Source organism: Stegostoma tigrinum, chromosome 11, assembly GCF_030684315.1.
Source record: "Stegostoma tigrinum isolate sSteTig4 chromosome 11, sSteTig4.hap1, whole genome shotgun sequence".
Classification (NCBI taxonomy): Eukaryota; Metazoa; Chordata; class Chondrichthyes; order Orectolobiformes; family Stegostomatidae; genus Stegostoma; species Stegostoma tigrinum.
Window position 1 is genome coordinate 65,864,444 of NC_081364.1, and position 23,194 is coordinate 65,887,637.

At 42.0% G+C, this 23,194-nt stretch overlaps 1 protein-coding gene across 1 annotated transcript in view; it reads right to left on the reverse strand.

The window, feature by feature from the left end:
• Positions 1-23,194, reverse strand: part of LOC125460234 (E3 ubiquitin-protein ligase RNF123) — a 334,824-nt gene that overhangs the window by 301,727 nt on the left and 9,903 nt on the right. Inside the window, exons 4-8 of the mRNA XM_048547433.2 lie at positions 17,448-17,530; positions 10,401-10,498; positions 9,721-9,775; positions 8,004-8,089; positions 3,372-3,458 (exon numbers count right to left, since the gene is read on the reverse strand). Coding sequence (XP_048403390.1) covers positions 3,372-3,458; positions 8,004-8,089; positions 9,721-9,775; positions 10,401-10,498; positions 17,448-17,530 — 409 coding nt within the window. The remainder of the gene's footprint in view (positions 1-3,371; positions 3,459-8,003; positions 8,090-9,720; positions 9,776-10,400; positions 10,499-17,447; positions 17,531-23,194) is intronic.

A 23,194-nucleotide genomic window follows, 5' to 3' on the forward strand; every position in this document is an offset into this window, starting at 1 on the left:
ACATGTAAATTCATCTGCCATTTTGTGATCCTACAGATCATCAATATTCTCCTCACTGTTTACGACAGTTTTGAGATCATTTCATCTGCAAACTTTAAAATTATGCCTTGTTCAAATTCAGGTGATTAACACAAAATAGCATGGTCCCAAAACTGACCCCTAGAAACACCATGATATACCCTGCTTCAGTTTGGGAAACAGCCACTGACCACAGACTGATTTTTGTTACAGTATAAAAATACATGCACCTATAAAACCTTTCATGAACTTCAAATTGCTTTACAGTGAATTAGGTACTTTTAAGTGTTCTGTCATGATTCACTGGGGTAGTATTGGAAATCGAGACCTGCTATTCTCAGAGCTATCACAAAAGGTAAAGATTTTTAAAGGCACACTGAATTCCACAATTTGCGTGATTTTCAGGTTCAAATTGATAGAAACAATGGACCAGGTTTAGTTTTTAATAATTACTATTTATTGCAGCAAAGGGTAAACAATTATGCAACTTAGAATACAACTATCAGTTAAAACTCTTATCTTTTAATCGCCCCCTCAAAAACACAGACACACAGACACACAGACACACAGACACACAGACACACAGACACACAGACACACAGACACACAGACACACAGACACACAGACACACAGACACACAGACACACAGACACACAGACACACAGACACACAGACACACAGACACACAGACACGGCTGTTATGGATGGAGGAAAAGCTGAGGAAGCACTGATCTTTGTTTACAGGATTTTCTGAGATGGTCCTTATGTTGACTGGAATGCTGCTTCTCAGTCCTCCATCTCTGGATGTTTGTACTGGCTGCAGGACTCACAGGGGCTGGTTGACACTTATAAAAGGTCTCTGAATTATTAAATTCAAGTCATGGCTTACAGTAACTTCTGGGAGGAAAATAAATTGGTTCTGTTCACGTTCAAACTGCCTTTTACTGTCGACAACAGACAGAGCTTCTGAGCCAGCAGTGAACTGAAGGCTTTCTCTATCCTGCTCACAGCCCTAAGCTGGTCAGCCACCTGACAGCCAAGCATATAGTTGGTGGTAGGCAGAATGCCTTTGTCAATCACTAGTCCGCAGGTCAATTGGATACTTGTTGCCAACCAAAGCTCCATTTTTTGCACCCTTTGGCTGCAGTTCATATGAAAACTACATTGCAACTGCTGATGGAAGGAGCAGCTATATAAACAGTGCTTACAATGAGTGTCAGGCTACCAATTTCAAAAACACGCAGCAATCCTTGGTTTTAAAGGTGTTCTTTTCTTATTTCACAAGTCCACAATCAAAAATATCGAAAAATAAAAATTCAAGTGATATTTATAACTGATATAGTTGAGAATGTGGGGGAATATTGAATGAATTTGTGGACAGCATGAAAATTAGCCAAGTGATTAACAGTGGGAAGTAGATCTTAGGTTATAGGAGGATATAGGCGAGTTAGTAAGATCAACAGATCTGTGGCAGATGAAATTTAACTCTGATAAATGTAAGACAATAAATTTTAGGAAAATTAACAAGACAAGGGAATACTTAATTAATGACTAGACACTAAGAAGCCCAGAGGAATGAAGGGGTCTTGCAGTGCTTGTCCACATATCTTTAAAAGGTGGACAGCAGGTAAACAGGGTTGTTAAGAAGGCATAAGAGACAGTTAACTTAATCAGTCATAACAGAGACTACGAAAAACAGGGAGATTATACTAGAGCTGTATAAAACTTTGATTAGTCCACAGCTGGAGTGCCGTGTGGAGTTCTGGTCACCTCACTATAAGGGTGTGATTGCACTGGAGAGACTGCAGAGGAGATTCACCAGGATGTTGCTTGGGAGGGAACATTTTGGCTTTTAAGAGAGGCCAAATAGACTTTGGTTGTTTTCTTTAGAGCAAAGACTGAAGGGGTCCTGATTGAAGAGTAAAAGATTGTGAGGAACATAATAGCATGGATAGGAAGCCCCTAAACTGAACGGTCAATAACAAGGGGACATAATTTTAAGGTGAAGGGCAGAAGGTTTAGAGGGGATATGAGGAAACTTTGTTTCTTTCCGCCCATGAGGGTGGTGTAAATCTGCCTGGGAAAGTGGTAGAGGCAGGAAACTTCACAATCTTTAAAAAGTGCAAGGATGGGTACTTGAAATATCAGAACATTCAAGACTATAGACCAAGTGTGGGAAGTGGGACTAGTACAGACAGGTCAACACAGGCTTAATGGGTCAAGGGACTCTTCTGTGCTCTGTTACATGGTCTTTACAGTTGTCATTTGTTGTAATATTGGCAACAGGGAAGGCAACTGGCCCAAAGAAAGCCCACAATCTTGTGACTCACAAGCTAGAGGGTGTGAGGTACAACCATTACATTTTTGAAACTCATTATAAATATGAGAATTAGCAACACGTCTGTCAATAATAACTTCAAAATTGGATATTGATAAGGAGGAGTTAAAAAAACAAAGGAGAGAAGACAAAAAGCAGCCAAAGAAGTGAGTCTTCGGGCTCAGAGGGCAGAGGCAAGATGGAGCAATTCTAGTAGTAGTCTTGGAAGGCAGAAGGTTCAATACTGGACTGAACAAAGTAAATAAAAAGGGTTCCATCAGTCTTGGGCAAGTGTAGGATGCAGGGAAGGACTGAAAGGCATGAAGTTGAGCATCCCATAGGACAATGTAAACACTTTAAAGGAGGCTAACGTGGAAGATTATTAGGAGATTAGAGTCGTAACTGAAAGGTAACAATTATGATAAAATGAGTCACTTGAACATAAGAAATCAACACACCTGGGTGAGGATAGGAATGAAGTGGTGGTGAACCAGAACATTTTGGATGATCTGCAGTTTTTCAAGATGGAGATTTCAGTGAGCAGAGCATTGGTAAATCAAAGTATTGACAATAGAGGCAACAAAAATGGGTTTCAGCAACAGAGATAAACAGAAAGCAAGGAAGGCAGGCAGGATTTAGGAATTAAAAGAAAGCAGCCAACAGATACATTAAATGCCTGAAGGAAGACAAGTCAAGATTCCTCATCATTGTATTCACTTGTGGCAGGGGAGGGTTAGGGCCAGCAAACATCAAAACAAAACTGTAAAAATGCAACAAGTTCATGCAGGCAACTTCTATATCAATGTTGGACATAAAAGTTATAAAGGAATAAATACAAAACTGTCAGTAAGAAATGGGGACTGAATCAGTAAAAAAGCAAGCCCTGGTCCAATTCTCCTGTATCCTTTATCCCATTTCACAATAAGGCCACACCGGCTCAGTTTTGTTATGGAATAAACTTTTAGATTCAGGTGGAAATAACTCTGTCTTTACCCAAGGTGTTCAGATTCCTGCATAAATAAACAAGTCACTTACTTTTCCATAATTAGTTGTGGTGACATTCCACTTGCGCACTCTATTTCCATCGTAAGCATAAGAATCTGATGTATCACCGACACCCTCCTGTTTGGCAAATAGACAGGTGTCAGGAAGACAGACCGAGAAAACTGGCAATCCCTGAAGCAGCAAGGGGACTGCCATCAAATTTCACCTCATAGAAACCAGCACTAAGCAATAAAGATTCAGCTAATATCAGACCAGTGTGAAGTGCAGAGAGGGACAGATGGCATAAAATGGCGTCATTCATCCTTAATGAGCAAGTTAGTATAACCTTAACATACAAATGACAATTAGGCAACTCGAAATAGTACAGCAATAAAGAAACATTGTAAGGTATAAGAATAAAGTATTTAGATACAGATATTTACGTTTTTGCTTCAGAACAAATTCTTCAATTATTAGCTTTTATTAATAGAGGAATCGAGTTCCGGAACCAAGAGGTTATGGTGAAGCTGTACAAAACTCTGGTGCGGCCGCACTTGGGAGTACTGTGTACAGTTCTGGTCACCGCATTATAAGAAGGATGTGGAAGCTTTGGAAAGGATGCAGAGCAGACTTATTAGGATGTTGCCTCGTATGGAGGGAAGGTCTTATGAGGTAAGGCTGAGGGACTTGAGGCTGTTTTCATTAGAGAGAAGGTTGAGAGGTGACTCAATTGAAACATATAAAATATTCAGAGGGTTAGATAGGGTGGATAGGGAGAGCCTTTTTCCTAGGATGGTGATGGCAAGCACGAGGGGGCATAGCTTTAAATTGAGGGGTGAAAGATATAGGACGGATGTCAGAGGTAGTTTCTTTACTCAGAGTAGTAAGGGAATGGAACGCTTTGCCTGCAACGGTAGTAGATTCGCCAACTTTAGGTACATTTAAGTCATCATTGGACAAGCATATGGACATACATGGAATAGTGTAGGTTAGATGGGCTTGAGATCGGTATGACAGGTCGGCACAACATCGAGGACCGAAGGGCCTGTACTGTGCTGTCATGTTCTATGTTCAATTCCAGCACTGTACTAAGTTATTGTCTACGACAAACTCACCCCATCTCTCCAAGCTCGCTTGCTACTTACGCACTATTCCGTACTAGCTCTGGCACAGAATTACAACAGCAAAGGAAAGTATGTCCTTCTTCTGAGTCACAGTCAGATAAATATAAACCTCATGAAACTGCATTTGAGTCAATCACAATCAGACAGAGCTCGCAGTAATCCCTTGAAACAGAGTAAGTTAATCAGCTACATTGGATATACAGCACAGAAACAGGTTGCACAGACTAATTAGTCATGTCAATGTTTATGTTCCACTGACGCCTCCTCCCATCTTTTCTCATCGTAACTATGTTCCCTCATCACTCATGTGCCTGTCTAGCCTTCCCTTAAATGCATCTGTACTATTCAGTTCAAGTAGTCCCTGTAGCATTCTCATGACTCCTTGTATATTGAAGATTCTTCGGAATTCCCTTTTAGATTTCTTGATATTTACGAAGATCAATATCATCTTATATCAATGAGCTCAAATTATGTTCTTCCCCACAAAAGGGGACATTCTCTCCCTAAGCAATTCGCCAAAACCTTCAACAACGTTAAAGATCCTATTAGATCAACCTTCAGCCAGTCAATCCTTTCCTGATAAATATATCTAAACACTTCAGATTTCATCCTTATAAATCATCTCTGCACTCCAAGACCTCCAGATTTATTACATTATGGTGGCTAAACTGAAAGGAACACCCCAAGTGTGGTCAAAATAAGGCTCAATGTAGATTGAGCATAGCTCCTTGCTTTTCAATTCCACCCCTTTAGAAATAACATCCAGTGCTTGTTTCACTCTTTTATTGTCTTACTAAACTTAGTGATGGATGCATTTGTTGAGATTCTTTTATTTTTCTACATCCGTATTCATATATTGCAAACAATAAGTTACTTCCCCAAACTTTCTATCAAAATGAAATATTTTATATTTAGCTGGGCTGTTCATTTGGAACTTACAAGTCCATTCAGCAAATTTATTCATGACCTGTTGCAGCCCTCGTCAGCACTGAGTATCCTGCACCCCAAAAACTTAATCACATGAAAATTTAAGACAGCTTTCAGTAATCTCTATGAAAAGTTTGGAGATATCTTGCAAAGGTTCAGCAAATAATGACGGATACAAATAGGGTTAATGGTAGTTGTCTTTTTCCCTAGAATGGGGGCTGGTTTTGGGATGCAGTCGGGGGAGGGGAGATTTTGAAGCTAAAGAAGTCCACATTGATACTATTGGGTTGCAGGGTTCCCAAGCGGAATATGAGTTGCTGTTACTGCAACCTTCGGGTAGCATCATTGTGGCACTGCAGGAGGCCCAGGATGGACATGTCGTCTGCGGAATAGGAGGGGGAGCTGAAATGGTTCACGACTGAGAGGTGCAGTTGTTTAGTGCGAACTGAGCGTAGGTGTTCTGCAAAGCGGTCCCCAAGCCTCCGCTTGGTTTCCCCGAAGTAGAGGAGCCCACAACAGGAACAGCAGATGTAGTATACCACATTAGCAGATGTGCAGGTGAACATCTGCTTGATGTGGAAAGTCTTCTTGGGGTGTGGGATGGGGGTGAGGGGGGAGGTGCATGGGCAGGTGTAGCACTTCCAGCGGTTGCAGGGAAAGGTGCCGGGTGTGGTGCGGCTGGGGAGAAGTGTGGAGCAGACAAGGGAGTCATGGAGAGATTGGTCCCTCCGGAAGGCAGATAAGGGTGGTGATGGAAAAATGTCTTTGGTGGTGGGGTCGGACTGCAGATGGCAGGTGTCGGACAATGATGCGTGGGGTCTGGAGGTTGATGGGGTGGTACGTGAGAATGAGGGCAATTCTGTTTTGGTTTTTATTGTGGGGAGGAAGTGTGAGGGATGAGTTGCAGGAAATGCGGGAGACACGGTCGAGGGCGTTCAAAACCACTGAGGGGTTGGAAGTTGCGGTCCGTGAAAAACGAGGCTGAGGTGTACAGGAGTGGAATGCCTCATCCTGGGAGCAGATGCAGTGGAGGCAAAGGAATTGGGAATAGGGGATGGCATTTTTGCAGGAAGGTGGGTGGGTGGAGTAGCATTCTAGGTAGCTGTGAGAGTCGGTAGGGCTTGAAATGGATATCGGTTTCTAGGTGGTTGCCGGAAATGGAGACAGAGAGGTCCAGGAATAAGAGGGAGGTATTAGAGATGGTCCGGGTGAACTTAAGGTTGGGTTGGAAGGTGTTGGTGAAGTGGATGAACTGTTCGAGCTCCTCGTGGGAGTATGAGATAGTGCCGATACAGTCATCAAGGTAATGGAGGAAGGGGTGGGATTTAGGTACGGAAGAGGGACACATCCCTTTTAATCCCTGTGTAACAGTCTAAGAGCTAATCACGAACAGAATGCTCTCCGCAATCCCTGTGAAACAGTGAGTTAATCACCTGGACACAGCTCTTCATAATCCTAGTGAAAAAGTACAAGGATTAATTATAATCTAAAACAGCTCTCTGCAAATCCTGTAAAATACTGTGAAAATTAGTCAGTCAAACGCAATTCTGCACAGTGAACAGATTAAAACAGACTTTTGAGGAAGGATCACTGGACCCAAAATGTTAATTGATTTTTGCTTCACAGATGCTGCCATACCTTTTCCAGCAACTTCTGCTTTTGTTCCTGATTTACAGCATCTGCAATTCTTTCAGTTTTATATTTAGCAGTGAATAGAGTTCAGTCAATCCACTACACACTAACTTGTAGGTTGACACCTTACAGCTTCTGACGGCTCAGTGCTTTACATTTAATAAACTCCAGCTCATTCAGGCCTCAGCTAATTAAATTCTAACTTGCATATTGTCAGCCACCCCGTGCTTGCTGACCTATTTCCTCTCCTAACACAATCTCAAATTTAAAACTCTCATTCCTATGTCCAAATCTCTCTACTTAATAACCTCGTCCAGCCCTACAACATTCCAAGATCTCCACTCTCCCCCAACTCTGGTCAATTATATATTACCAACAACATTACACATTGCTCCAAGATTGCAGCTAATTTCTGAAATTCACCCACTCTAGGTGCCCTGAAGAGTTCCTCAAAACTCATTCTTTGCCCAAGCTTTTTGTCAGTTGTCCTGGGTGGATCAGTGTCACTCTTTATCTGATAAAATATCGTACAGCACTTCACAGGAGAGTTATATTAAAATAACTACACTTGGTTTTTAATTCACTTGAAGGACATGGTGTTGCTGCCGTTCCCTAGTTGCCCTTGATAAGGTGGTGGTGAGCTGTCTTCTTGAACTGCTAGTCTATGTGCTGTAGGTAGACCCATTCTGCCCTTGAGGGAGTTCCAGGTAGTTAATCCAGTAACAGTGAAGGAACAATGATATATTTCTAAGTCAGGATGGCAAATGGCTTGGAGGGGGCCTTGCAGATGGTAGTGCTCCCTAATATCTGCTGCCCTTGTCACTCTTAATCAAAGTAGTCACTGGCTTGGAAGGTACTGTCTAAGGTTTTTTGGTGAACTTCATACGAATTTCATATAAATGAACAACATTGTTCAGTTGTCAAGTGTGCCACTTATCAGAATACTTAGCAGTCCCTCCATGCATGGGTAACAGAGATAGAGAGAGAGACATAGGCTCACCTCCTGATTGAACCTGCAGTTTAGGGTGCACCAACCAATCTGCATCAACCCCTGAGATGAAATCAGAACTTCATACATCCACTTTCCTGTGGCAAAGAACAAGATGAGGTTGAGTCAGCCAACAAGGTGAATATAACATCACAAGAGTAGAAAACAGAAAGTCTAGAGTGCTTCATAATGGTTTCACACACAGCTCAAGCACATGCATCATAATCAGAAAACATACACACACATTTCTCAAGTGCTTTATAAACAAAAGTGTTTCATGCACAATCATGTGCCTGTGGACTGTAAAGGAAACAGTGGGAAAACAGTGAAATTAAATAACTTGATTTTGCTGATGAGCAAGAACTTTACTGCAAGTCAACACACTCCAGGATTTGTGCTTACAACCAAATCAGCCTTGCCCTCATTGAACGATGGAGCAGGTTTGAGCTTCTAATTCATATGTTTGTATGTTTCAGATTCAACAGTAAGTTAAATGACCAATCAGAGCCTGTTGTGATTCATCTCCTGTACTCAGTGTACCCTGACTTCAAACAAAAAACATTCTCTCGATTTAGGCATCATTGGCAAGGCCATTTATTGTCCACCCTGAGGTACTGATGATGGTGAGCCTTCTTCTCAAACCACTATTATCAGAACAATGCAACAGTGATTTGCTATCAGAGGACTGTGAGAGTCAACATTAGACTTGAGTCACATGTATGCTAGAAGAGGTAAGGACCAAGTCAGGTTTCTGCTGTCTTGCTGTAAGAAGATATTCTTAAATTGGAGGGGGTTCAGAAAAGATAGACTAGGATGTTGCCAGAACTGGAGGGCTTCAGTTATAAGGAGAGGCTGAATAGGCTGGGACTTTTCCACTGGAGCATAGGAGGTTGAGGAATGACCTTAGAAAATTATGAAACCTTTATAAAATCATGAGGAGCATAGATAATGTGAATAGCAAAGGTCTTTTCCCTTAGGATGGGTGAATTCAACACCAGGAGGATATTTTTAAGGTGAAGGGAGAAAGCCTAAAGACAGACCTGAGAGACAATGTTTTCACACAGAGGGTGGTTTGTGTGTCGAATGAACTGCCAGAGGAAGTGGTATATGCAGGTATAGTTCGAACATATCCAAATTCCTTTTAAATGTAACATAATAGGAAAAGTTTAGAGGGAAATGGGCGAAATACAGGGGAAAATTTGGTTGGCATGGACAAGTTGGATCAAAGGATCTGTTTCTGTGCTGTATGACTCAATGAGGCATTCTCAGCAGCAAGGTCTCCCTTACAGGATAGAGCACATTTCTCAGCCTATTTCAATTAACATACATGCACAAACAGAAAATGACACACGCAAATAAACAAGGGCGTCATACATCACAAAGAAAATGGAAGGTATATTGTTCAGTATCACTCCAAAGTTAATGAGCTACCTTAAGTCACACTTCCAAACTTGCTCCAAGGACACAATCCTCTCCAGAAATAATGAGGCATTCCTGACACTCAGCACCCAATTACTCCCGCTAATAAAGGTCTTTCTGAAACTGTTCCTCAAATTAATGAAACAATTTCAGCATCACCAATCCACCCCACAATGACGTACTCTCAGTATCACTGATCTGGTGCTATGGACAATCGGTAAGAATAGACTGAACAATCCTGGCCCTGACATTGTTCTAAATGAAGTGCAAAGCCAAACTTTCTGGACCAGTCAAAATGTTTCACACTCACCTTTATACACGCATGAGGTAGCTCTGATTGAGCTGAAGTTACTGTGACCAACAACCTAAAATGGTACAAACAGTATTAAGTCCAAACCAGATTTCATGGTTCTATAGTCACATCTTCAAATACAGGCAGACAGAAGATAACATTCACTTTCAAAACCATTTCTCAGATTAACAGAACAAAGAAAGTGGCACTGTAGGAACAGCAATCCAATTAGTCTTGATGCTCCTACAGTTATTACAGCATAACTAGAAAACCACAGCAGCTGGATCTGTTACTCAGAGTTACACTCTAATTCAACGAGGTTGAAATAAAAGATTCAGAACTCCAGTTAGATTGTTTAAACTATATGAAGGGCAAGCAATATAGAAAAGGATGGTTCAGTGACAGCAGTGCTGGCCAATGACTGCAACCTGTGGAACTGTATTCCAATTAAGAATTCATTACATGCAAATTAGGAAATGAAAAATAAAATGCAGCAGGGACCCATCTTGGTCGTAGTGATGGTGTCCCTAATGCTGAATTGGGAGCAACTGGTTCAAGTCCCACCTACTCCAGAGATGTGTAATAATATTTCTGAAGAGGTCGATTAGAAAAATAGGTAAAATGTAAAAGGTTTTTCTTCAGGCAGAAATGAGATAACCTGACATGGTGAATACGGAGCTTAGTTCTAAATTCCTCACCCCAAGTAAATCATCATCCACAAGCAACAACCCCTCAAAACCACTCGTGTGATCCAGGACCACAGTGGCTGGTCCAAGGCGCCCAGCCATATGTTGATCTGAAAAATAATTGACAATTAATTCCTCAGTTAGAAACTATGCGGGATTACTGATTGACAGCACTACAGAAAAATCACACACAGATGAACAGATGCTTTGGGGTGAGCTACAGCCCGAATCTAATCACGGTGTTTGGGTCCTTTATATTCATAGATAAGCCACAGAATGAAATCTAAACCAAGTGGTTCTGGTTACTTGCATACAGTTGGATCTTGGCACTGAAAAAAATGTAAAATTAAATTTTAAAAGAACAATAGTTTGAAAAAGATGGTGATTAGTCATTCTTGGGTTCAACAAATATTGACATTGCCTAATGCGATACATTGCATTCCTGCCTGAAGTCAAAACAATGCTACGAATAGAAGCTGATCAAGAAAGATGCATGAAATGAATCAAAATCAATGGGCAGAGCAAAGACAAAATAGTTCAGATGCTGGAAATCTAAAACACAATGAAAAATGCTGGAAACACTCAATAGGTCTGGTAGCATCAGCAGGCAAGGAAACAAAGATAACATTTTGGGTCAAATTGTGACCAGTGGCCATTATCGTTTTTCTTCACATGCTGCCAGACCACGGTTTGCTGCTATTTTTTCATCAGATTAAAGGATTCTGGTGGATGCCTAGTTTAGAAGCACCTCCTCAATCCCGAACCTATAATGGTCTCTGGTTATTAAATGCTGCAAGTGGGGAGTGTTTCATCACTCCTGACTTATGTCTTGGAGAAGGTGATCAGGCATTAGGCAGGAGTTAGGTTATTCACCACAGAATCACCAGCTTTTCCTTGTCGCCACAGTATTTATATGGCTGGTCAAGTTCAGCTTCTGGTAAATGGTAATCCCCAAGATGCTGATGGTGGGGAATTCAGCAACTGTAATGCCACTGAACATCACAGGGAGGTGGTTAGATTTTCTCTCAGTGGAGATGGTCATTACGTGCTATTTATGGCACAAAAACAATTGAGTATTAGTGGAAAATGTAATATCCTGAGAAAAGTGCATAGGGTGAATACCAGTTTCCTGTTGTAAGTGAGACTAAAACTGAGGGACACAGTTTAAGAATAAGAAGTCTCCCTCCTAAGACTGAGATGAGGAGGAATCTTCATCCTAGACCTTCAGTAAGGTGTAAAATTGTCTTGCTCAGAAAACAAAGGCTGGGCCAATTAACTTATTAAAGGCTGAGTTTAGAAGGATATTTTTAGAGGCAAAGGAATCAAGGGCTACAGCGTTGGGCGGGGCAGAATACAGACAGGAAAATGGAGCTGAGATCACAACCAAAGGAGACATGCCCTTCTTGAATGGTGGAGCAGGCTCAAAGGGACAATCAGCCTGCTCCTGAATCCTGTACTCCTAGGCTCCGATGTTCCTCGTTCTAAATATGGGCTCTCAATAGGGTGAAATTTTGTATCTGGTCACAAAAAAGGCATTCATTGCTGAGATAACAAGGTGCAGAGCTAGATGAACACAGCAGGCAAGAAGCATCGGACGAGCAGGAAAGCTGACATTTTGGGCCTAGACCCTTTTTTCTGAAGAATGGTCTAGGCCCAAAACGTCAGCTTTCCTGCTCGGCCTGCTGTGTTCGTCCAGCTCTACACCTCATTATCTGAAATTCTCCAGCATCTGCAGTTCCTACAGTCTCTGAGGCATTCATTGCTGTTTGCAGAAGTTAGGATGATTGCACTGTCATCCTGGGTAACCACTATGATAAAAACTGAACGTACTTGTTCGAGAAATATGACAATATGAAAGGCCAGACAATGATCGTGTTGTTCACAACACAGATTTGATTAGCCAATGGCAATATTTAAAGAAACAGCTTTTGTCCTAAATGGGCAAGGACTATTAAAACTTGTCATGACCGAAAAAGAGACATTAAGCCAAATTAGAAGGAATGATTAAAAGTTTGGTCAAAGAAGGGGAGTTTTAGGGGTAAATTAAACAGTGACAGCAGATTAGGGAGTGAATTCGAGAGAATAAGTCCAGGCGAGACGTCAAGAGTATCAATGCTGGTGCAAAGAGTGATGGATGCACAACAGGCTAAAATCAGAGAAACAGAGAAAGAGACTAGAGGCGTTTGAGGGATTGGAGGACATTAAAGATTCAAGGAAAGGGAGGCCACAATAAGAATTGAACATTTTAAATTCAACTATCGGGAGAAACTGTAGGTCAACAACTACAGGAGTGGTGAATGAACAGAACTTGATGTTAGTTGGGATACAGGCAACAATTACAAAGACTACAGCATGGAATGTCAACTAGGGGCACACTGAAACAGTCAGGCCGGGGGACTACAAAATCATGAATTGGGATTTTCAACAATTCATCGCTTTAATGTCCGAGGTAGGGGAGAAGGTAGGTGATGTTTTGGAGATGGAAACCGGCAACCTCTGTGATAGAATGATATGGCATCGACAGCTCAGTTCAGGGTTATACAGGACACCAACACCTACAAATAGGTGGCAAAGCCTGAAACAGTGGCTGGGGAAAGGAAATGAAATCAGCTGTAAGAGAGCAGAGTTATTAACAGAGACTAAAAATGTTGGCTTTGGGGTCATAATGTGCAACTGAAGGGCATTGTAACTCAACCACTTTCTTTGTATTGCCTGTTTTCTGTACCTTTCTTATCTATGAACCTTCTAAAAATTTTTCAGTCTCAAAATTTGAGACCTTGTTAGCAGAGCCAGCATTTATTGCACACTTGCACCCTCAAGATGTTGTGGCCTTTCTTCTTGAACTACTGATCCTTTGCTAAAGAACAGGCTGCTCCACAACTATTAGGTAGGGGATTCTAGGATTCTGACCTAACAACCATGAAGGACCCACAATATATATCCAAGTCAGAATGATGTGTAACACGGAGGCGCTGGTTTTCCCATGTAGCTGCTAACCTTGCCTCTCGAGGTGATGGAAGGTTGCCACTTAAGGAGGAGCTGCCAAAGAAGACATTGTAATTTGTTGCACTGCAAGCCGTAGTATTAAAACTGTCTTCGCTTACAGGATCCGTGTCCCGCTATTCCATTCCTAATAATGTAGCCATCCAGGATCTTCTTGAATGCTGCTATTGTGTTTGCTTCCACTACCTCCTATGGCAGCACATTCCAGGAACTCACCACCCATTGCGTGAAAAACCTGTCTCGCACATCTCTTATAAATTTCTTCCTTCGCAATTTGAATCTGTGTCCCCTAGTAATTGACTCCTCCTTCCTGGGAAAAAGCCTCAATTTCCACACTATCCATGCCATTCACAATCTTATAAACTTCTATCAGGTCGTCCACAAACCACCTGCATTCCAGTGAAAACAAACCCAGACTATCCAACCTTTCCTCATAGCTAAAATCCCCCATACCAGGCAACATCCTGGAAAACCTTTTCTATACCCTCTACAAAGCATCCACATCCTTCTGGTAGTGTCTTAACCAGAACTGTACACAATATTCCAAGTGCGAGCTAACTAGAGTTCTATAAAGCTGCAGCATATAAGTAGTTTTCCTATAACATGATAGTTGCGTTCTTGCGTGACCTCACTCTATAGAAAATCACATTATAGGGAAATCGCTATATCGATACCGCAGAAAGTTCATGTTATCCAAGCAGCATCCACTATTCATCAATTGCATTACAGCCAATTTTCATTAATGAAACAATATGTTATAACAGATCTACCTGTAACTTGTCTATCCTTATACTCAATGTCCCTTCCAATGAAGGCAAAGCATGTCATAGGCCCTTTTTATACTGCCTTATCTACCTGTGCTGCCACCTTCAGTGATCTGTGGACCCGCACACCCAGATCTCTCCGCATATCAATACTCCTAAGGGTTATGCCATCCACTGTATAACTTACGCCTGCAGGTGACATTCCAAAATGCAACACCTCACATCTGTCTGGATTAAACTCCCATCTGCCACTGTTCTGCCCAGGACGCCAACTTATCTCTATCTCCATATCTTGACAATCCTCCTCACTATTCGCAACTCCACCAAGCTTACTAAGATGAGCTACATTTTCCTCCAAATCATTTATGTAGATCACGAAGAGCAGAAGTCCCAGCACTGATCCCTGTGGAACACTATTAGTCACAATCCTCCATTCCAAAAAGCATCCTTCCACCACTACCCTCTGTCGCCTACGACTAAGCCTGTTCTGTATCCATCTTGCCAGTTCATCCCATTTTGCTTCCAAATGCATATTGTTCTTGTCCCCAAGAATCTTTTCCAATAATTGTTCTCATCGACATGAGGCTCGTAGGCTTGTAATTTCCAGGTTTATCCCTGTTCCTATTCCTAAAAAATGTGGGACAACTTGGCTATTCTCCGGTTGTCTGAGACCTCATCTGCAGCCAAAGAGGATACAAAGATGTCTGTCAATGCTCCAGCAATTTGTGCTCTTGCCTCCCTCAATATTCTGGGATAGATCCCATCAGCCGGGGACTTAACTATCTTAATACTTCAGAAGATGCATAACACCTTTCCTTTTTAATACCATCTTGGCTGAAATATTCAACACTCCCTTCTCTGCGGTCATCCTCCACCATTTCCTTCTCTTGGTGAATACTGATGCAAAGTATTCATTTAAGACTTCACCTACCTCTTCTGGCTCCACCTATACATTCCTCCCTTTGTCATTGACTGGGCCAACCCTTTCCCAGGCCAGCCTTTTACTTTTTATACATGTATAAAAAGCCTTGGGATTTTCCTTAATCTTACTTGCTAGTGACTTTTCATGGCCTTTTTTAGCTCTTCTAATTCTTTGCTTAAGTTTTTCACTACTTTTCTTACATACTCCAAGAGCTTTGTCAATTCCCATCCTCCTGGGCCTTACAAATGCTTCCTTCTTCTTTCTGACCAAGGTCATAACATCCCTAGTCATCCAAAGTTCACGTAACTTGTCAAACCTATCCTTCATTCCTGCAGGAATGTGCCATTCCTGAACTCATACAACTGCTGTTTGAAATACTCCCTCCCACATGTCTAATATGGATTTATCCTCAAAACTTACCAGTTCCTGCCTAATATTGTTGTAGTTCGTCCTCCCTCAATTTAATACCTTTGCTTGAGGACTGCTGTTATCCCTATCCATGAGTAACTTAAATCTCACAGTATTATGGTCACTACTCCCAAAAATGTTCCCACACTGAGACTTTATTCACTTGGCTGGGCTCATTTCCCAATACCACGTCCAGTATAATATGTTCCCTGGTTGGACTGATTACATACGATGTAAAGAGATCCCCCTGAATGGTCCTTACAAATTCTGTTCCATCAAAGCCCCTAGCACGAAGTGAGTCCCAGTCAATACAGGGGAAGTTAAAATCACCCACCACAACAACGCTGCTGTTTCTACATCTTTCCAAAATCCATCTACATATTCTCTCTATCTCCTGCTGGCTGTTGAGAGACCTGCACTGTACTCCCAGCGTTGTGATTTCACATTTCCTACTTGAGTTCTACCCATATTGCATCACTCCATGAATCCTCTGATGTATCTTACTTCTGTACAGCTGTGAGATACTCTTTTACTAATAATGCAACTCCTGTACCCCTTTTACATCCTTTTCTATCACATTTGAAACTAAATCCTGGGACATTCAGCTGCCAGTCCTGTCCCTCTTTCAGCCAAATCTCCAAAAACACGATGATGTCATGGTTCCAAGTACTAATGCTCAATGCTCCAAGTTCATCTACCTTGCCTATGATACTTTTTGCCTGAAACATATACATATTGGGCTACCTCCCCTGCACTTTTCAACAGCATTTCTCTGCCTGTTCTTAGTCAGATTTGCCTTGGTTTCTACCTCTCCTTCAATCTCTGCATCTACTGCCTAGTCCTCTGGTTCACATTGTCCTGCCACACTAGTTTCAACCGTCCCCAACTACCTCTACCAAGTGGCCCCACCAAGGACATCAGTCCTGGTCCTGCCAAGGTGTAACCCGTACAGTTTGTATAGGTCCCACCTCGGCCAGAACTGGTTCCCAATACCCCACAAATCTGAAACCCTCATCTTCACACCATCTTTTCAGCCACATGTTCATGCAGTACTCTGAGTGGGTCATGGCACTAGTAGTAATTCTGAGATAGCTACCTTTGAGGTCCTATATTTCAACTTTCTTCCTTTTCTCTATATTCTGCTTTTAGGACCTCATCCCTTTTTTTTAGCCAATGTCATTAGTGCCAAAGTGGCACAACCATTGGCTGTTCACTCTCCCCCTCCGGGAAGTCAGACAAGAAGTTTGACAAATGGCAAAGAAGAAGTTGAGAGAGTCAGTGATGAGGCAGAGTGGGGTGTCAAGAACGTATATGCAGCATGTTGTGTTTTAAAGATTATGATGCTGCAGAGCAGCAACGAAATGAGAAATAGAAGGGAGGCAAAAATTGCACCTTGGAGGGTATCAGTGGTCATATTGCAAGAAGAGGAGAAAGCACTGCAGTTTCTGGCTATGACTGAATAGATAGGAAGAGAACTGCAGCAATTATAATGAGGATCAGCCAGCTAGACATCAAAGAATGAGAATCCCCTAACTGGAGCTATTAATGCAGCCTAATCAGGGAGCCCTGGCTGACGTAGAAAGGGTGATTGTGAGATATTGTGACACTGATGCTTGACTCTGTATAAGGCAGTGCTATAGTCAAGTACAGTTCTTCCATAAATAAAGGGTGGCTTGGTGACAGGATGCCATTGGAGTTATATCAAGAAGTATCGGAGGGCAACAGAGGGAATCAGCATGGTCAACTATATAAAAGGCTATTGACAGATCAAGTACAATGAGAACAAGACCCTAAACAGAAACATGTTGATACATAGCTAGGCTCAACAAAATTAAGCACAAATGCCGTTCTTACCATGTATTAATACATGTACGACTCTGGATTATAGAACTGTACTAGCCCTTCCCACAAAGCAGCCTGGAATTATAGCCCGATTTTACGTTCTAACCTTATACATCCTACCTTTGTCTTCTGCCTCATTGTCCAATCCATCAGACAGTAGCCGATCTAAATGTTCACTCAGGTTCTGAAAGTTCAGCAACTTCCTGAAACAAATTTATGACATAATTATGGCCACAGAAGCACATATTTCCTCTTACTTAAGCCTGTTACATAACAAATAAGTTACGTTAAAGCATATCATCCCTCTTCATTAATTCAGCTTCCCTTACTCATGTACTTGTAACTGATTACAGTGTGGATTGAGAGGAAAAACTATAAAAAAACCTCAGCAGCCCAGCATGAGGAAGGAATGGGGTTCAGACTGGAGCAAGATTGGATTCGGTTGAGATGGTGAATTGTTTATTGGTTCACTACCAAGAGATAGGCATTTAGAATAGTAGCACAGTACAAGTCAACACCCAGAGGAAAAGACCCAGGCCAGTGACAGTCATAAGAGTTTTCAAAAAAGACAGATTTCTCATGGTGTAGAAAGAACACTGCTTACTTCCAATTCTACAAAGTAACATTCAGATGCACATAATTTGGTGGATGTTACCACTTGGTTACTCCATACCAATTTAAGTGCAGATCAATCTGACAATTGGAGAGGATAATCATTACCTAGTGAAAGACAGAACGTGACATTGTACACAGCAAAATTAAACAGCAATGTAATAATCAAGTCCTTATGTCTGTAGTCATTTTTTAATGCTACATATTTATGATGCTGAGCTGTTATGCTTCTGAAAAACATGACAAACCAGACACAAACACTCAAGACTAGTTGTAAAGTTGAATATTATATCTTGTATTAGTAGGCCATGGGATGGCGGATGAGGAATTGGAAGCTGTTCAATGGAATAATGGGAAGCAAAGGGCAGGGAAGAGATCCCAATGCTTATATTGGCTGCCGGGTGCAAAGCTCTCTAGTTCAAATTTCACACTTGAATGCACTTACTTATTACAATTTCCGGTCAGCTCAAATTTTACACGCACAAAGAACAACCAATAACCGCAAAAAGCAAATTAATCAAATCCCACAAAACTAGATTTTGCTGTTGACATGACAGCCATTATTGTCTACCAGCCATCTTCTGTCCTAGGCATTATAGTTACTTCTGTAAGTTTCATCCTTTTCTCTCTAACCTGATGCTTTAACTGGTCCAGCTGTAGAATCTTGTAACCATCAACTGATCTGTTTGGCTTTCAGCAGCTTTTACCTCGCTCTAAGTCACGTCCTGATGCTGCTGAAACTTGGTTGTGTGCTGAATCAGCATCTTTTCAACAGCCGTGACACACATGGATCCTCGTTGCAAACATGTGCCTCTGGCCCAGACAGTGCAATGCTCTAACTGCCCATGTCGCCCTGATGCAAATTCTGATATCTCTACAACCCGCTGTTCAACTTAAAGACATTACACACTAGTGACACAAAGCAAATTAAAAAGGGCAGACCAATTACTAACTTCAGTGCACAGCTTACCAAGTTACCTCTTTATACTTACTGATAGATTGGTTTCAACAGCACCATTCAGCCTCCACCAGACTCCACCTCCCCACACACTCCGCTTTCACTGGACATTATCAAGTTCATACTACCTGTGCTGTGCTCCCAGCCCTAACATAACACTACAATGGCCAACCCTGCCACTACTTCCAGATCTTCATTCCCTCTTGTACACTACTTCTAATCTCTACATCCCAACTTCCTCAGAGGCCGTCTGCTGTCCAACGTTACCAGGTTCCATCTACATCCTCCTTATCATGTTGCAATATCCCTTAGATAGTGCTACTCCCCGTTATGCCAGCATGTACCTCCAGCCTAGTACATGCCTGTCAGTTTTCACGTAACTGCTCCTGAGTTTCTGAAATGGAGAAGAACATTTGTCAAATGACAGAGGCGTCCACCCCCCTACTGGAAGTAATAAAAACATGCACCTTTGCCATAGTAAAACATTCTCAAACAAGCGTAATCCGCCGTATTGAAACCCAAACCATATAAGACATTTAGGAGAGCTGCATCAAAGAAGCATCTTTAAAGGGAAAAACAAGTTAGACACAGGGAGAGATGCTCTGGAATTCCATAATTTCTAAGCCTAGACAGTTAATGGTGCAACAGTCAATGGTCCTGCAAATTAAAATTGGGAGGTGCTAGAGACCAAGATTGAAGGAGGGATGCGGAGATCTCAGAGGGTTGGAAGGGTAAAGAAAGGAACAGCTAAAAAGAAGAGACAAGGCTATGGAGGGATTTGAACAGAAGGTGAAAACTTTAAAAAGCAAAGGTTTGCCTGATGAGGAGCCATGTGTCAACAAGCACTATCAGAGATAGAAACCGTGACAATACCCACCGAAAATAAGAAAAAACAAAGATAGAAATAACTCACTGGACAGCAGAAAAGAAAAGCAACTGAATGGTAGCATGTTGTTTTTGTACATAGAGTTTCCAGAAATTGACTTAGTAAACTCTGCAATTACAAACAACACCAAAAAAGGCATTTATTGAACATTTTTATTTGTTTAGTTGATCTCTTGAATTTTAGTTACTATCTAGAATCATATTTCAACCTGTGTTAAAGGTCAACTTCAATTTGACTGCACAGTTAAAACATGGCAAGGAATGAAAGCACAATCTTTCTGGAACATGTCGGACTACCAGAACTGTAAACTGAGCTGTGTCATCCAGTTTCACTGCCAGGTTATTATTAGCGCTTGCTATGTCATACAATGTTCAGAGGCAGCTACGTGGAGATACACAGGGAGAAAAAGATGATTGTGGGGGAGGTGCTATTACAACCTGCATTTCATCCAACACTTTCAATGCTTTGAGACAAACACACATGGACACATGAGCAAGCTCTCCGTTAGGAAATCACAAAATGCTCAACTACAGTGTGTAATCAAAACTTGTACATTCTGCCACCCAGTTTTTTTCATATCGTACATACAGGAACAGGATGCTTGCACGATAATATTAGTGTAGCAGATTCAGTGCATGTTGGCTTCATGCCACACTGAATGACGTGCTCAAACCAAAGTTGAGGCATTTGAAAGCAGATTTCTTCCCCGTGCTGAACTGTAATTTGTGTACCACTACTTAGGCCGTAATTGCATTTTATTCCCTGGAGTGAGTCTGTGTTTGCAATGTCCTCTGAAATAACTCTGTAGAGACCACTATCCCATCACCAAGCCACACTTTACGCGTGGCAAGTCCTTGACTCCGGCATAGCCTCGTCAGAGGCAGCACCTAGAGTGTCAGAATCTGACACTCACCACTTTTATATGTCAGCCAGGGGTCCCTGATTGGACCAGGTTAACAACCCCAAACAAGGAACTCATATTCATGACATCCATCTGGCTGGCCTCTATACAACCATTACAAACCTCGCCCTCCAAGTCCAAGGACGTAGGCCAGTTCTTTATCCAGGAGAGCCTCCTGAGGCATTTTGGCATGGTTATTATACCAACTGGTCTCTAAGCATCTCATTAAGGGATAAACCAGTCACATGCCCATGCCAGTCATCTTAAACCAGTCAAAATTCCCAATACGGATTCCCCTGGTTGTCAAATTGCCAAGTAAAAATGATAGAATCTTAGAACTAAAGGAAGCTGAAGGTCATAATATTCCTTAACTAAATCAGCCAATTCTCGAAACGTTTTAGTGTCCCATGCCTCAGAGAAGGTTAGGCTCCAAATAACAGAAAAAAAGAACTGTGGGTCCACTGCTGCCAGAATTACTCATTGCTTTTCATGTGCCCAATGCCATTTGCCCAGAAGAAAATAACGCATTCCTTTTACATACTGGGCTTCAGTGACAGGGAACGAGTTAAGCTTCCCAAATAATGGTTTAGATATAACACAGTGTGGAGCTGGAGGAACACAGCAAGCCAGGCAGTATCAGAGGAGCAGGAAAGTTGATGTTTCAGGTTGGTATCCTGCTTCAGAAGATGACACGATACCAGAAACGCTAACTCCAAGACGAAAATGACTGCTGATGCAAGTTTCATCAAGAATGTGCTTTACTCTCATTGCCACTGAAACACTTCCACAGAGGCCAGCACACCGTCATAAACCATCCTGTATTTACAAATGGAAAGTCTTTGACTCTGGCACAACCTCAGAGTTAGCACGCAGAGTGTCAGGATCTCTGACACTCCACTTTTTAATCTGTCAGCCACAGCTCTCTGATTGGACTAAATTAACAGAGTCAATCACAGAACTCACATTCTATGAGATCCAGCTGACTGACCATGTTAAAATCACATCCTTCTGCTGGCTACAGTTCACAGGTGTCAAGCACGCGCCTGAATGTTGCTGAAGTGACTAAACTTTATGTGCAAGTCAACACAGTCGTTTATGTATTCACCTGCTATCCACAAGTACAGTCTCCTACAGAGTCACTGCAAAACAAGCATGCACAGAAATCCTGGCCAATTGTCCCCATCTCCAGTCCAGAGAAAAGGCAGCCAGTTAATACACCATATCATATGGCTTTGAACATATGCCAGGGCAGTACGGTGGCTCAGTGGTTAGCACTGCGGCTCAGTGGTTAGCACTGCAGCCTCACAGCGCCAGGGACCCAGGTTCGATTCCAACCTCGGGACACTGTCTGTGTGGAGTTTGCACATTCTCCCCGTGTCTGCGTGGGTTTCCTCCAGGTGCTCCGGTTTCCTCCCACAGTCCAAAGATGTGCAGGCTAGGTCGATTGGCCATACTAAATTGCCCATAGTGTTCAGGGGTGTGTGGGTTATAGGGGAATGGGTCTGGGTGGGATGCTTCAAGGGGTGGTGTGGACTTGTTGGGCCGAAGGGCCTGTTTCCGCACTGTAGGGAATCTAATCTAATCTAAGACTTGGTTATGATTTTGCATTGTCGTTACCAGTCCTGCTTATTTTAGTAATTGCTTCACTGCCTTACTAGTTTCACAGAAAAATATCCCGGAAGTCTGTTCTGCTGAAAAAGGTTGATCAGTCATTAACATTATCCGCAGAAACATTATTATTTGTTTAATATTACACCCAAATATCATAACTCGGGGCATTAATGCAAATAATCATCCATTTTAAAGACCAACAGCACTCCAGAATTTACATTTGGATTAGGTCTCCTGATCCCAATAGTAAAGACAGAATGCAGTGGGGCAAAATTGCCAGCCCAGAGGATATTTTATACTGCCTTCAACAGTCAGGAACATCTGTTACAATCCCTGACCATCATATGTTACAATCTCGATACGGACCAGTAATCTTTTTGTGTAAAGTAGACAAAGTTTGAGTTCCCACGGATTTACTAAGAGAATAAAATTTTGAACAAACACGTTAAACCTGACTACACAACATTGGAAAAGTAAAACAATATGAATACAAGTTATATTAATGCTGGATGTTAGAGGTTGAGGTAAATACGGCTCAACATCTCACCTCACAGAACACATCAAATAGCATTTGCAGTTAAGACAAATCCCATGGATTTCTCAGCAACATCCCCTTGGAATGGTTGAGAAGCCCCCAAAAGTAGTGTCAATTTCCAGTTGGGCAAGTCAGCTTCCAACAATGGCATGCAGAACCAGCCATCAGCGAAACATCGTTGTGCTCAAGCAGCACCTGTACCCTCCATATGATCAGAATCAACAGCAAGCTAATCACAGCTCATACTTGGGTACCACCTCATCTTCCTTGCATCAAAGACTTGATTCCCAATCCAAAAAGACCACCTCAGTGTCAGTGGCTGCCACCTGACGTAAATATCCGAATAGCCTACAGACTATATGAT